The 15,072-nt window shown below is 33.7% G+C and overlaps 3 protein-coding genes across 5 annotated transcripts; 2 read left to right on the forward strand and 1 right to left on the reverse strand.

Moving 5' to 3' along the window:
- Positions 1-517: 517 nt before the first annotated feature.
- LOC105764343 (histidine kinase 3) lies at positions 518-8,820 on the forward strand. 3 transcript variants are annotated; one of them, XM_012582876.2, is made up of 11 exons: positions 518-1,710; positions 4,240-4,521; positions 4,735-4,904; positions 5,229-5,441; positions 5,683-5,869; positions 5,954-6,005; positions 6,128-6,369; positions 6,508-6,606; positions 6,770-7,890; positions 8,048-8,410; positions 8,557-8,820. In XM_012582876.2, the coding sequence occupies exons 1-10, from the start codon at positions 1,276-1,278 to the stop codon at positions 8,289-8,291; spliced, it is 3,045 nt and encodes a 1,014-aa protein (XP_012438330.1). In that variant the 5' UTR covers positions 518-1,275; the 3' UTR covers positions 8,292-8,410; positions 8,557-8,820. The 3 variants fall into 3 exon arrangements, with proteins under 3 accessions (XP_012438330.1, XP_012438332.1, XP_012438331.1); XM_012582878.2 differs by having other exon boundaries at positions 6,140-6,369; XM_012582877.2 differs by lacking the exon at positions 8,557-8,820 and having other exon boundaries at positions 8,048-8,411.
- Positions 8,821-11,008: 2,188 nt separating this feature from the next.
- On the forward strand, positions 11,009-11,625 carry LOC105764345 (uncharacterized). The gene has a single exon (XM_012582881.2). It carries the CDS (start codon positions 11,348-11,350, stop codon positions 11,555-11,557), a length of 210 nt encoding a protein of 69 aa, XP_012438335.1. The 5' UTR covers positions 11,009-11,347; the 3' UTR covers positions 11,558-11,625.
- A 689-nt stretch (positions 11,626-12,314) lies between these two features.
- On the reverse strand, positions 12,315-14,758 carry LOC105764344 (uncharacterized). The gene is made up of 2 exons (XM_012582880.2): positions 14,046-14,758; positions 12,315-12,644 (listed from the first exon to the last, which is right to left on the reverse strand). Exons 1-2 carry the CDS (start codon positions 14,437-14,439, stop codon positions 12,628-12,630), a joined length of 411 nt encoding a protein of 136 aa, XP_012438334.1. The 5' UTR covers positions 14,440-14,758; the 3' UTR covers positions 12,315-12,627.
- Between the last annotated feature and the right edge of the window lie 314 nt (positions 14,759-15,072).

Raw genomic sequence — 15,072 nt, forward strand, 5'->3', positions numbered from 1 at the left:
GAAAATAATTTTAAATTTTTTAATACGTAAAATTTTATTTTATCACCTTTTAAATAGAATTTATATTAATTTTAAATCTTATTTGTGAAATCTAAAATTCTAATGTTATAGTGTAATAATATGAGAAAAAATATTAAATATATAACAAAATAGTTAGATATAAAATAAAGACATAAATAATACAAATTTAAATATTAAAATAGAAGGATGAGAAAAATTCTTGTAAAAGGTAAGAATTTTTAAAATAAGATTTTTACAAACAAATAAAGTAAGTGACTAAAATTATTAATGGTTTATAATTAATTTCTGATGAAAATAATAATTTTTGAAAAATAATTATTGAGTGCTATAATGCATAGTATTAAATTACGACCGACTTAATACATTAATGTTACTAATTGGTAGCCTTAAATATGTGAAGAAAAGAAAGGAAGGCATTTTTTTTAAAAGAAAAATTAAAAGCATCTAACGTAAGAAATGAAGGTGAAATTTTAGTAGTCTATATATGAAAAATGTGAAGGTGAGAGGTCAATGGAGATAGTGGGGGTGTGCTAGCAGACATTTCTAACATCATTTTCTTCTCATCTTTCTTTCACAGATTCCTCCAATCTTAAACGTCTATGAATCCACTCTTTTTAGGTTCTTTTTCCGTCAACTACAGCCGCTGCAACTTGCAAGGGCAGTGTCAGCTTCTATAGTACTCATAAAATTAATCTTATTTTAGCAGTAAGTTCTGGGGTCAAACCATAATATACCCACATGTTTGGTGATTGTCTTCCTGCTTGAATTTTTTTTTTTTGGAATTTTAGGACTTTCTTTCATATAAAGACTAGATTTCCTGTCAGGTTGTTTTGCATGGGGTGAAGTTAAGCTTGTTTTTATTGATTTGATGTGTGAATTTGGAATCTTTGTTTTCTGGAAACTGGTTGGTATTTAAGAGAGGGAAAATAAACTCTGTTTTGAAGTAGAAACTGAGAATCTTTGAGGAATTTTGTTTGCTTCTTTCTCCTTGTGGTTATTGAGAAAATTTTCCTTATCTTCTTTAGTCTGGGTCTTCTGTTTTGCCATTCTCAATTGCTGGATAAGATAGCATCTTTTCTTTCTCTTTTTCTTTTTCCCTTTTCCTTTTCTTTCCCTCACTATCTAAAGCTCCTTAAAATTCATCTGTCCTGTAGTCAATTTGGAGCTTACTGGGTTTCTTTTCTTCTTATCCCCAAGCCTCTTCATTTTCTGGTGATGTTTCAATAGATTTGACAGTGGGTCTATCGGTTTTGGATGTTATGTTGCTGGATAGCTTCTACGATGTCCATGAACTGTTTGATCAATTGTCAATTTAAGTGCACCGAGGCTAGTCTCCTTGGCGATAGTAGTACCAAGATGGGGTTCACATGCTGGGATAAAATCTCAACTTATAGTTTCAAGATCCACCATCACTACTACCAGTTTATTGGTTCCAAGAGAGTTAGCAAAACTTGGTGGAGAAAGCTCTTGCTTTTATGGGTCATTGGTTGGACTGTAGTCTCTATTTGGATCTTCTGTTATATGAGTTCTCAAGCTACCGAAAAGAGGAGGGAGACTCTCGCTAGCATGTGCGACGAGAGAGCTCGGATGTTGCAAGATCAGTTTAATGTAAGCATGAACCATATCCAGGCTATGTCAATTTTGATCTCAACTTTCCACCATGGCAAAAACCCTTCTGCTATTGATCAAGTAAGCTATATCCTCTTCTCCTAACTTTTAGTTGGGATAATAGAACTAGTTGGGATAGATGATTATGCATTTTTTGTGCTTGATTCCATGTTTACGCTCCTGCTTGCTCGATTCAAAGTGATTATGCATTTGTTGTGCTTGATTGCTGTCGTTTACTCTATTATTTGTGGCGTGCTTGATTCAAAGTGATTATGCATTTATTGTATTTGATTGCCATGGTTTATTGTAACGCCCCTATACCCAACCTTATCGCCGGGTTAAGATATCGGGATGCTACATTTGTTGCCGAAGTAACAGCAGTCAAATTCAAATTCATTTTTATTCTCAATCATATTTAATCAATTCCTTTAAACATTTTTACATGTATTAATCATTCTATCACTTACAACAATTTCATAACATTTCAAATTCATTTACTATTATTATTATTATTATTATTATTATTATTATTATTATTATTTCTTTTCCTCCCCTCAATTCCACATCCTTTATGAATATATATATTAGAGTATTTAACTTTTAATATAACATGCTTATATGTAACATTAACTATGTTTTCACTATTTACTTTGTGTTTATATTAAAGATGTGTACTTGTGTCATGGTCACTAAATTATTTATATTTTGAGCTACATAATTCGAAATTAAGATTTGCTTGATGTTTTTGAAGTTAGACTCAAATATATTTTTACCATAAAATTTGCAGAATTTCTACTTTAGTTAATCAGTACAGTAAATTCTTCAAATTTTCTCTTGTTCTGTTACTTGACAGCTTCGACCTTTCTTTACTAAAAATTAATTATCTCTAGTACGAAGTTTGGATGACGTTTTCGTTTGTTTCTCTTGAAAATAGACTCATTAAGAATTTAAACATATATCTCAAAATCTATTCTGACCTTGTCCCACAAGAATTAATATATCTCAAAATCTACAATCCATTGCTTTCACCGTTTCTTTTATACAAAACTAGACTTAATAAGATTTAATTTCATCTTTGATTCAACCTCTAAATAAATTTCTATAAGTTTTGATGAATTTTCAAAGTCAGATTACTGTTAATGTCCAAATCTGTTTTAGTGCAAAATGTTGATAACTAAGTTTGTAACACTTTCCTTTCCTTTCTTTACAACATTTCCCATCACTTCCTCTTATTTCCTTCACTAACATATTAAGAATATAAAATTTTATATAAGAAAATTCTACTTTAACATCATTTTCAAGTTTTTTCAACTATATCAAACTTAAAAACATATTTAAATGTTGATGTTCTTACCTTGTTCTATTGATTTTAAACTTTAACTTGATTTTTCTCTCCTTTAACTTCTATTTTCTTGAATCCAAGTTAATATTCTTATTCTTTATAGTCTTCTTATCACTTTTCTCTCTCAGTGTTATGGAAATTCCTTAAAATTTTAGTAGAAAATGATAGATTTATAGTGAAAGGACTAAATATAAAAATGAAAATTTCTTTCTTCCCCAAGGAAGTGGCGTGAAAAGGTAGAAGGAAAGATGAAAGACCTTTTTTCCCTCTTTTCTTAACAATTAATAAATAATAAAATATCTTAAAATAAAATAATAATAAAATATTCAAACCAATTAAATTTCAACACTAGTCCTTTGATTATTATGATATTTATCTTTATTGAAAAATGACCATTTTACCCTAAAATATTCTGCACAATTTTTTGAATTATCACTTAATTTTATTAAAATTACAATTGAGTCGCTCATACTTTTTTGCTTATTCAATTTGATTCTTATTCATCCATTTTTCTTATTTTCTAGATTCTTTCACCATTAAGATATTTGCACCTATTGGCCCTTCAAAATTTTCATATTTATACTATAATCTCTCAAATTCTAAGTATTTACACGTGGGCCCTAGAACTTTTCACATATTTATGATTTAGTCCCTACTTTAAATTAATGCATCAGATCATGCTTCTCAATTAAATCTTCTCAAACATCACTCAGCTTCCTCTTTTATCACATTCATTTCCTTATTTCACTTTATCGAAAACACAATCTCAATTTATCACTGCTTTTATAATGTAACGAATTTTGGGTGTTACATTTACTCTCTTCTTTATCGTGCTCAAGTCAAATTGATTATGCTTGTGTTTTTTTTTTATTTTTTATTTGAGCTTGATTATGCTTGTGTTGTGCTTGATAGCTATGGTTACTTTCTTCTTTGTCATTTGCTTGATTCAGTGTGTTAATCTTGCTGCACTTTTCTTAATTTAGGATGAACTCATATTTGGCAATTTAACTATTTGATCTGGATTAATCCAGGGTACTCACCTGATGTTTTTGGTTGGCTATATAGTTATAGTTTCAACCAAAATTGATACTTCCGAATTTTAGATTGAATAAGAATCTTGTCAACTGGGTAGCCATACTTGCTTCAAAACATTGAATACAGTTTTTTAAAGCTTCTTAGACTAGAAAAGATCTGAGTGGTTTTAGTTGTGGATTATATGATCATTTGTTTTTTAGTCAACAAAGGGAACTCACTTTATGAACCTGCAGATGACTTTTGCAAGGTACACGGAGCGAACTGCTTTTGAAAGGCCCCTCACAAGTGGTGTGGCATATGCTGTAAGGGTGCTCCACTCTGAAAGGGAACAATTTGAAAAGCATCAAGGATGGACTATTAAGAGGATGGATACACTCGAAAAAAATCCTGTTCATAAGGATGACTATAATCCCGACCTCTTTGAACCATCGCCAATTCAGGAAGAATATGCACCTGTTATCTTTGCGCAGGATATCATATCACATGTGATTTCTATTGATCTGCTGTCGGGAAAGGTGAGATCGTGTAATATTCTAAAAGGTTTGGTTTTCAGTAGCTGTAGCCAATACTGATAAATTGCACTTTTTCTAAAGAAAAATGGTATAAAAGAGAACCGAATTAAGTATTTTCTATCTCTAAAGAGTTTTGGCACTAGTTGAATAAAGAATTTTGAATTCATTCGTTTATAATATTCAGTTGTGAATCTTTAATTTTTTGGGTATCAACAGGAAGATCGCGAGAATGTATTGCGTGCAAGAAAATCAGGAAAGGGGGTGCTGACAGCTCCTTTTCCATTACTCAAAACAAATCGTCTCGGAGTTATTTTGACATTTGCAGTCTACAAGAGGGATCTTCCCTCGAATGCAACTCCTAATGAGAGGATTCAAGCAACTAATGGGTATGTTTTCACTATGAACAAAAAGTAGGAATATTTAATCAATGTTTCCGTATATTTTAAAAATTAGTAGGAAGCTTAATGCCTTAGGCTTCCCATCTCTGGAAATGCACAAAACAGATAAAAGTTGTAAGAAGAAATCTGATAGCTTAAGGACTCTAAAATGATCATATGCATCAATCATTATATTTGCCATGCCGAAAAGATGAAACAAGCTCTTTCTTTTCTTAAGAAAAGGTCCCCGATGTGATGCTCTAGTTAATGGCTTGGATAAGATGATCACATTAGTTATCGAGATGTTACTTAATACCATCATTGCTCGATCAGGTATCTTGGTGGAGTGTTCGATGTCGAGTCACTTGTGGAGAAGTTGCTACAACAGCTTGCAAGCAAACAAAAAATACTTGTCAATGTGTTGGACACAACTAATCAGTCTTACCCTATTAGTATGTACGGCTCAAACGCATCAGATGATGGGTTGGAGCTTGTCAGCCATCTTAATTTTGGAGATCCTTTCAGAAAGCACGAGATGCGCTGCAGGTAGTCCATCAATCTTGGATCACCTTTTGATCTTGGTTTCACCTTCTCTTTGATATGGGCTTCTATTGTTAGCTTTCAACCCATTTCATTTCAACATAAATTCAGCTATTTCTTTGAAAACAAATGATTTCTGTGCCTTTGCAAGTGGATGCCAAACTTTACATAAATTTCACTGTTATCCATGTCCATAAAACCAGGGTAACTCGGACATAACCATGATCTAATTTTGTTCTTCCTATAGGTTTAAACAAAAGCCACCATGGCCGTGGCTAGCAATAACCACTTCAATTGGCATCCTTGTGATTGCATTACTTGTTGGGCATATATTTCATGCAACTGTTAATCGAATTGCGAAGGTAGAAGATGATTGTCACAAGATGATGGAGCTCAAAAAACAGGCTGAGGCAGCTGATGTGGCCAAATCTCAGGTATATGACACATCTGATCTATATCCTATGTGTTCAGGCCTGTTACAGATATTTGGTCCTAATTACTTGTAACTGTTTTTTCAGTTCCTTGCTACTGTTTCACACGAGATTAGAACCCCAATGAACGGTGTGCTGGGTGAGTCTAAACATCCATTTATTTCTCTGAATTTATTTGCATGCAGTGTATAATAATTCTCAGAAAATTAAATCAAATAACTAGTAAAGAATAGAGTTTACTTAGCCATGACAGTGTGCCAGTTTTTCTTACAGGAATGTTGCATATGCTTATGGACACGGATTTAGATGTTACACAACTTGATTATGTCCGAACTGCACAAGCTAGTGGAAAGGCTCTGGTTGCGCTTATAAATGAGGTTTTGGATCAGGCTAAGATCGAATCTGGTAAGCTAGAGCTCGAGGAAGTGCAGTTTGATCTACGAGCAGTCTTGGACGATGTCTTATCACTCTTTTCAGGGAAGGCTCAAGACAAAGGAGTAGAGGTGAGATACCTGTATCTCTATGACTCACCACCTCCCTTCCATTCTCTTCTCTTTTTCATTCTCTTTCACCCTTTGTGCGGTGTTCATCCAAGAGTAACATATATTTATTTTGTATAATTGATTTGCGGATGAGTGCAGTTGGCAGTTTTCATTTCAGATCGAGTGCCTGAGATGCTAATTGGCGATCCCGGGAGATTCAGACAAATCATCACCAATCTCATGGGAAACTCGATTAAGGTATGTGGTTGGTTCTCCATTTAATATATAAATGAAACTTGTTGGAACTTAAGAAAGTTTTGTCAAATCAATTAATTCTGACTTGTGGATGCTTCGATCTAGGTTGGGTTTGATCTTAATTATGCTTTAGCAGCATAAACTTATCATTTACTTACTGGTGCAGTTCACAGAGAAAGGGCACATCCATGTTACGGTTCATCTTGTGGAGGAGGTGATTGATTCTATAGAAGTTGAGACTGAATTTTCATCAAACAATACCTTGAGTGGTTTTCCAGTTGCGGATAGACGCCAGAGCTGGAAAGGATTTAGAACTTTCAGTCAAGAAGGATCCATTCATCCTTTCTCTGACAGCATTAATATTATTGTATCAGTCGAAGATACAGGAGAAGGAATCCCTATAGAAGCACAGTCTCGTGTTTTCACACCTTTTATGCAAGTGGGCCCTTCTATTTCCCGAACACATGGAGGCACGGGCATCGGACTAAGCATAAGCAAGTGTTTGGTTAATCTAATGAAGGGAGAAATTGGTTTTGTTAGCATTCCTAAGATTGGTTCTACCTTTACATTTACTGCTGTTTTCACCAGTGGCTCTTCTAGTTCGAAGGAGTACAAGAGCCAGCAAATCAACAACCAGACTAACTCAGTTTCCTCAGAGTTCCGTGGGAAGAGAGCATTAGTTGTGGATCCTAGATCTGTCCGGGCCAAAGTGTCAAGATATCATATCCAGCGGTTGGGAATTCATGTTGAAGTAGTTTCCGATTGGAAACAAGGTTTATCTAGCATAAGCCGAGGTAGTAGTGCTTTCAACATGGTTCTCATCGAACAGGAAGTTTGGGATCAAGATCTAAATGGTTCAGCTCACTTCATTGATAACTTGGAGAAAATAGCTATTACTACTCCGAAGGTATTCCTTTTGTCCAATTCTATCAGTTCTTCCCGAGCAAATACTACTACGTCTGGTGTTTGTAACTTGACCGTCATCCCGAAGCCCTTGAGGGCTAGCATGTTGGCGGCATCTCTACAACGAGCCATGGGTGATGGGAACAAAGGGAATCCTCGTAATAGGGAGGTACCTAGCCTATCTCTTCGGAATCTTCTTCTTGGGAGAAAAATTCTAATTGTAGATGACAACAACGTGAACCTAAAAGTAGCTGCTGGTGCTTTGAGAAAATATGGAGCTGATGTGGTTAGTGCTTCAAGAGGAATGGAAGCTATTGAACTGCTTACACCGCCTCACCGGTTTGATGCCTGTTTCATGGATATCCAAATGCCTGAGATGGATGGGTATGTAACCCGTGTTGCTTTTAGAACTTCCCTATACAATTCTGATTCAGAAATTGAGTTTCAAAATCTTACAAAATAAGACAAAAATAATATTTTCTAGTTGGTTTAATTGGCGTTGAAGTTGCCTTTTACAATGTCTTATGTTTGCATTTTACAGGTTTGAAGCTACAAGGAGAATTCGGGATTCGGAACAAAATATCAATGACCGTATTCACTTTGGAGAATTATCAGTCGAAACTTATGACAACATTTCAAACTGGCATGTACCAATTTTGGCTATGACTGCAGATGTTATCCAGGCCACACATGAGGCGTGCCTACGGTGTGGAATGGATGGATATGTATCTAAACCATTTGAAGCTGAGCAATTATACCGGGAAGTTTCACGATTTTTCCATTAGGCATCAGATCAGAATCGTTAGAAAGGACTTCTGCGCATGACTTGCTGATGGCATCAATACAACCGCCCCTTCTATGGCATGCTTTGAGATACCTTAATAAGTCGCAATTCTTCCCAAGAGTGAGTTGCCTCTAACCTTGGTTTTTAGTTTCTTTCAGAACCTCATAAAACCATGCAATTATTTCTCAAACCTTAACAAAATCAAGCATCATGTTTTTCTTTTTCACCAATCTCTTGACATCTTGCCATGAATGATGTTTTTGCAGGAAAAAACGTGTTTTTGTAGCAGGGTGTATATAAAATCATGCTTGGGTATGGGATTTTCTTGTATTTTACAAAGCAGTTAACAAAGGTTGTAGATCCTTTTTCATTTTAGCCTGTAAAGTTGGTCACAATCACAAGCCTTCCATCAGGGTTGGTGAAGTCAGATTTCTGTGCAGTAAAAAAAAAAAAAACGGATTTTAACTTAGGGTAAAAACAAAATTACCATATTGAAATGAATGGAAGAAAATCATATTCCTTTGAGTGTATCAGTATCTCAGCATCGGGGGGGGGGGGGGGAGTTGAGCCTTATACATTAAGTAATGCTCCAATAAAATGATTGGTCAGTACCTTATTTAGATTTAACAAATTGTATCATGTTCATCTATGTTATCTTATCATAATTGTTGTTAATGTATATTTTGAGCAATGGTGTATATTTATGTAGTGTTGGTCGTTGTTTCATTTTGGTGTTTGTTGGGTCTAATGTTATAAGTTTTTCAAGTGTTAGTATTGTCATATATGTAGGCATTGTCTTACGCAACAATTTATGAAGAAAATGAAGTAAGATTCTTTGAAAATTGTGTGTGACTGAATTAAACACAAATTTCTTCTTATAAGGTCTCTGCTTATTTGTTTCCTCAGTCAAGGTTCACATTCCTTTATTCAAGAAAGGCATGTACTTATCTTGTTACAAATTTATTTTAGTGTAAATTTGTTGCAACCAATTTATTCTTTTATTCAACTAGTGATGTACATATGTATTAATTAATTTTTAGAATTGATGATTTGAAAAAAAAATTACACACGCACAATTTATTAACTTATCATCATAATATCCACGTCGGCAATCTCAAGCAATGGGATGATGTTTATTTTTCAAGTTAAACTTACTTTGTTTAGGTTTACATTTGTTTTAAATTTAACTTAATTTAATTTTATACCATCATATTATCCACGTGGAATTGATGATTTGAAAAAAATTATGTATCGAATTTTCATTAGTTGGTTTTGCATTAACTCCAAGTATCATAATAATACAGATAGATAGTTCATGTACCACATTAATATTTTTCAAAGTATAAGTACCAAATTGAACATATTATAAAAGTACAACTACCAAATAATACACAAATTGATAGTTTTAGTACCACATCGGGCAGTTTCAAAGTACAAGCACCAAATTGGACATTTTATAAAAATACAGATGCCAAATGTGATATTATCCCTAACAATAATAAGGGTTAATATATCTTTTGCCCTGGATCTTGGCCACTTGTGCATAATTGGTACCTAATTTGTTTTTACCTAACTAGTATCTAAACTTCAATTTTGTTACATACTCTGGTAACACCGTTAAGATACACTAACATGGCACTGATGATAAATAGCAAGGTGACACATGGCAATCCTATGTGGCAAAAAAGTTATTAAATTAAAAATACATCAAATTTGATTTTTTTTATAAAATCTATTATTTCGCATCATATTTTATAAAATATCGTAATTTGTAAAATATATATTTCTAAATATATAAAATATGTTTCATATAAAACTGTAAAATCTATAAATATATAATTCTATTTTTAATTTCATAATAATATTTTATTAAAATAAAATAATATAAAATTACTTTAAAATGTTTAGAGTGAACCTCAACAAAAAGTTGTCCAAGTTCAAATGTATCTGGACATCCATATGTCTAGGTTCATTCCTTACGCTTAAAAAATATAAATTTTTTATAATTTTTAAAATTACTTTTATTTTTTAATTTTTGCGACATGTTAAAATATGGACTGTCATGAATTATGGTCATTACTTCCACGTTAGTGTAATTTAATTATGTTGAAGTATCAAAGAATGATGGAATTAAAAATTAGGTAGTAGTTAAATACAAATGACCAAACTCAGAGACATATATTAGCTCTTATTTTTATTAGACGGAGACCTCCATTTTCAATTGGCCGATAACATTTGTCACGCCCTAGCACAAATCCTTCTGGGTTTACGCTGTCAAAATTTTGATTTTGTCTTGAAATTTTAAAAAATTTTAATTAGATTCTCTCAAATTTATGAAATTTTTTACTAATCTCTCTTAAAATTTTTAAAAATTCTTATTAACTTCACAAAAAAGTTAATTAGACTTTTAAAATTATCAAATTTTTTCTAGACTCTCAAAACCCAAAACCCGCCATTGATTGCGCCACGCCGCACATGAACTTTTAAGGTTCAGCTTCTCAATCTCTTTACAGTTCCCTATTAATGGAATGCTGATTACATAAAAAAATTTGAGATGACCGATTGGCATTTTAAATCATGGGTGAACCCTCAATTTGAATTTGTTGAACAATCAAAATTGCATACGTACAAATTGTAACCTATAAGATCACGATATACATTGTTAATGATGATGTGTGGGATTTTAAGAAGTAATAGCATTGATTATGTTGGTAAGTAGGCGTTTCCCTAGTAAAGGTGAGAATGGGATTGTTTTCTTTTAAATTTAATTTGCTTGAACAGAACATATTCTCTGCAGATTCTGGTTGTGCATTTGTCCATCGATATAACGCTTTGGGTAAAGCATGGGAAGCAAGTTATTCCCAGCAGTACAAATGGGGCGGCTGTTGTGAATCCAAATGACTTCATCCCCTAAACTCCGCCCCACACTACTCACCACTTTCTTTGCATATATATATATATATATATGTATATATACCCTCTCACTCTCTCCCTCAAACTCACAAACCTTCACCAAGTTGTCTGGGACTTTGCCGTTATTTAAAAGAAGAAAAAACAATGTCGGATTGGGGACCTGTTTTTGTGGCAATGGTGTTGTTCGTGCTGCTAACCCCAGGGCTGTTGTTTCAGGTTCCAGGGCACCATAGGTGCGTGGAGTTTGGGAATTTTAAGACAAGTGGTGCTTCGGTTCTGATCCATTCTCTGCTGTATTTTGGGCTCATTTGTGTCTTCTTGCTTGCTGTTAAGGTTCACTTGTATCTAGGTTGATCATGCATTATCTGATTCAGGATGTTAGGAAGTATTTATAAACTTGTTCTGCTTGCTTCGTGTTCTAATGTTGAGTCTTGAGTTTAATCCCCCACGAAAATTTAAGCTCTCTTGTGTTTTGTTAATCCTGCGTTTTTTCAATTAAGAAAAGAAGTTCCATTGCTTCTTTGGAGTATTATTAAGCTACACACAACATTTCGACAAATAGATACGTGAGTATTAAAAAGAAATAAAAAACCTCACTTGTCATTTTATGTTTTGTATGTTAAGATAGACCTATGATTTTTGACATAGTACAATGAATGGTCTTCGTAATAACAGAGTTGAATTGTGGCCAATGCTAATCACTGTAACTGATGCTTTGATATCAAACAAAGAAGAAGGCAGTTGGGTTATGAATGATGTAATCCACATTTCTCATTTCTGGATGAGCATTATCCATGCTTAACCTACTTAAACACACTTGCATTTCAAATCAATTTTAGACCAAAGACAAAAAGAAAAGGAAACCATTTCATCACTTGCTTGGAACAGAGTACGAGGGAAGAGCCAAGATGAAGCTCTTTTTTTTAGATTTTATAATATTATATATATAATATTTTTTAAAAAATAAGAAAATAAAATTTGATGAATTGAATAGATCAACGCAAAAATTCCCGCCGCCTTCATCTTCCTTCATATTCTTCACGGGCAAAATTACTTCTTTATATAATTATTTCTCTAACAGTTTTTATTTTTTTTAAAGGCCTACCTCATAGAAAAGAAATGGGAATCAATCAACGCTCCCATGTTTTATTTTATTTTATGGTAAATAAGAAGAATGCAAAATACACATTTAAATACTTTACAAAGTCACTCGCTATTTGTCTATTTCAGCTACACAAGGAAGGAAGCCATATTCACATATTTCAGTTAACATCTGAAGCAAAGACTTATCCACATTTCCTGCATTAATACTCAAAGAAACCTGCTAAACTCGTTTTCCCTGTATGTGGCACCTTCACAACAACTCCAATGCTGCTCCATTCTTTTAAGGCATCCCGACTCTTTGCCCCATCCACCTTTCCTCTTCACGAAACCTTCCATGCTGCAATCCACAATCAGAGTCCATCAGCAGTCTACTAAATCTTACATACATTCAATATTCAATTGATTGGAAACAGAAATCATAAGCATATGAAAACTTCTTATACAGCGCAAAACAGAACTGAAAAAAGCAATACCGAAGAGCAGAGAAGTGAGATACAACATAGTAAAATTAAGCTAATTCAAGTGCAAAAGATTGCCAATAATTTGATATCATGATGAACCACCTATGCAACTTATAAGTAACGTCACAACGTTCAACCTCAAGCTTAATTTATCTTAGAGTTAGATCCAAAGCTCAACAAACTGAACCAGTCTGCTCCAAGATTTGATAAACCAAAAACGTTATTATTGTTCCTATTCCATTACTTGTCAAAGAAACCCACCAACCAGCAGTATATCATATTTCAAACTAGCTATTCCTATACCATCAAAGGTTACTGCAAAAATAATAAAGATAACTACTTCATTATGGTTCAAACCATCAAAGTGAAGAGAACATGGAAATGCAATACACCAAACTCGTTATGAACCTAATTAATTCATCTTAAACATAGTTTCACTGTTAACAGAGTTTTCCTGTATCATTAGCATTTGATTAATTGCATAAAAGGTTCTCAAGAAGCACGCATTGAAGATCAAGGAATAAAGTAAAATCAAAACTGGAGAAATTGGCAAGTATATTTTTCTCCACAGTAGTAAACAACTTACTGGAAAACAATCTAATCTAAATATTCCAACCATAAAATGCAGGAGGGGTCCTGCCAATCATGTTATTTCAACTAATAAAATGTTCATCTTAAGGATAATAAAAAACCAACTGAAAGAAAGTCGTCATAGAATCTGTATCTCCAGTTTTCGACCACTGATCTGCAAATTCTCTTCGATAAGGGTCTGCTGATCACCTCTCAAAATAAAATTCATCACTTCATCTAGTCTAAAACATAGCATCACCGTTCATTGTAGAACATTTCAACATCCAATGCTAAAATTTAGCAGAAGAGCTGAATGACCATTCTAACAAATCATATTCATTGATAAAAAATTAAAGAGACAAATTGGGAGTAAGGGATTTAATTTTAATGACTAGAAAACGTAACTTGGGGAATATGAGGTTTTAATTCACAATGATCTATTTAGTATCTTTATTCATTCAACTATAGTATCTCAAATCAGAATAAAAGAACTTGGAACACGTTTTCTTTATTCACCCTAGTTAATTCACTAAAATCATACACAAGAAACAAATAGATTAAAACAGAGACAAAAAAGCCAACACCCAGAAAACAGACAATCAATAAAAGAAAACAAATTTATCTCAAACATGAAAATTCCCATAGCCCAATCATCGGTTTTTTAATAAGAAAAAGAGTATTTAAATTAAGTAAAAGAAACAATTTACCAGGAATATCCTTTCGAGGCGAAGGAGGGGGGGCCATGGCGTAACAAAGAATAGAACGACCTAACATGGAAATCACGGAAACAATCCCAGCAACGTAAAATACCATGAACAAGCCAATAACCCAAGGCATCAACAAGAAACCTATAAAGAAAGTAACCGATCCACACAACATCAACGAAACCGATATCCCTAGCATCAGCCAAGCGTATCCCGCCGGAGATATCGTCGTCGTCGATAAGTATTGGGGGTGAGACCTCCACCCCGGCACCGGAGATTGATCGGCGAAAGGCATCGGCGGCGATCGTATAAGATTCAGAACCAGCGCCGACAGTTCGTGGAAAACCCTTGATTGCTGATCCTGATGTCGACGATTTTCCTCTTGTCTTCTCATCATTCTTTTTCTCAGGCAAAATCCAATTGAAAATTGGAAGATGAAAATTTTCCTAAACCCTATTATCCGAAGAAAAAATTAAAAAGATTTGAGATATTTTTTCTAAAAACGAGGCGAATGGATAAACCCAGGGACAGTTATCAAAACCACAGTTTGATTGGAGAATAATTAACAACTAGAGAGTTCTGATAGCCAAACAATTGTTTGTTTCTCGGGAAATTCTAGAGGGAAAGTGAAAAAGGAAGTGACGCGGCGGTGCTTTTATTCCGATTGGAATTTTCGTAAACCAAAAACAAAATAAATAGAACAGTAAACAACTCTTTTTGGATGACAAGTAGGGTTCACCCGTAATCATGGGCGCGTGTATTGAAATTGCTTTTATGGATTAGAGCAGACGTGGAAATCTTAGGTGGGGACAGCTGACGTAAGCCTTATCCTTTTATTTTGAACCTTGGGTTTAGCTATTCCTGCTTTCATTTCGATTAAGCGCGTGGGCGTTGCTAATTTGATTGCCTTATTTTCTTCGAGGATATATCTTTTCTTTTTCTACATTACACATATATTCTCGAACTAAACTTTTAAATCAAAAATAATATCTTCTTTTATTCGATGATTACATTTAATCTGATAAAAAGA

This window comes from Gossypium raimondii, chromosome 12 (assembly GCF_025698545.1).
Source record: "Gossypium raimondii isolate GPD5lz chromosome 12, ASM2569854v1, whole genome shotgun sequence".
In the NCBI taxonomy this organism is placed as follows: Eukaryota; Viridiplantae; Streptophyta; class Magnoliopsida; order Malvales; family Malvaceae; genus Gossypium; species Gossypium raimondii.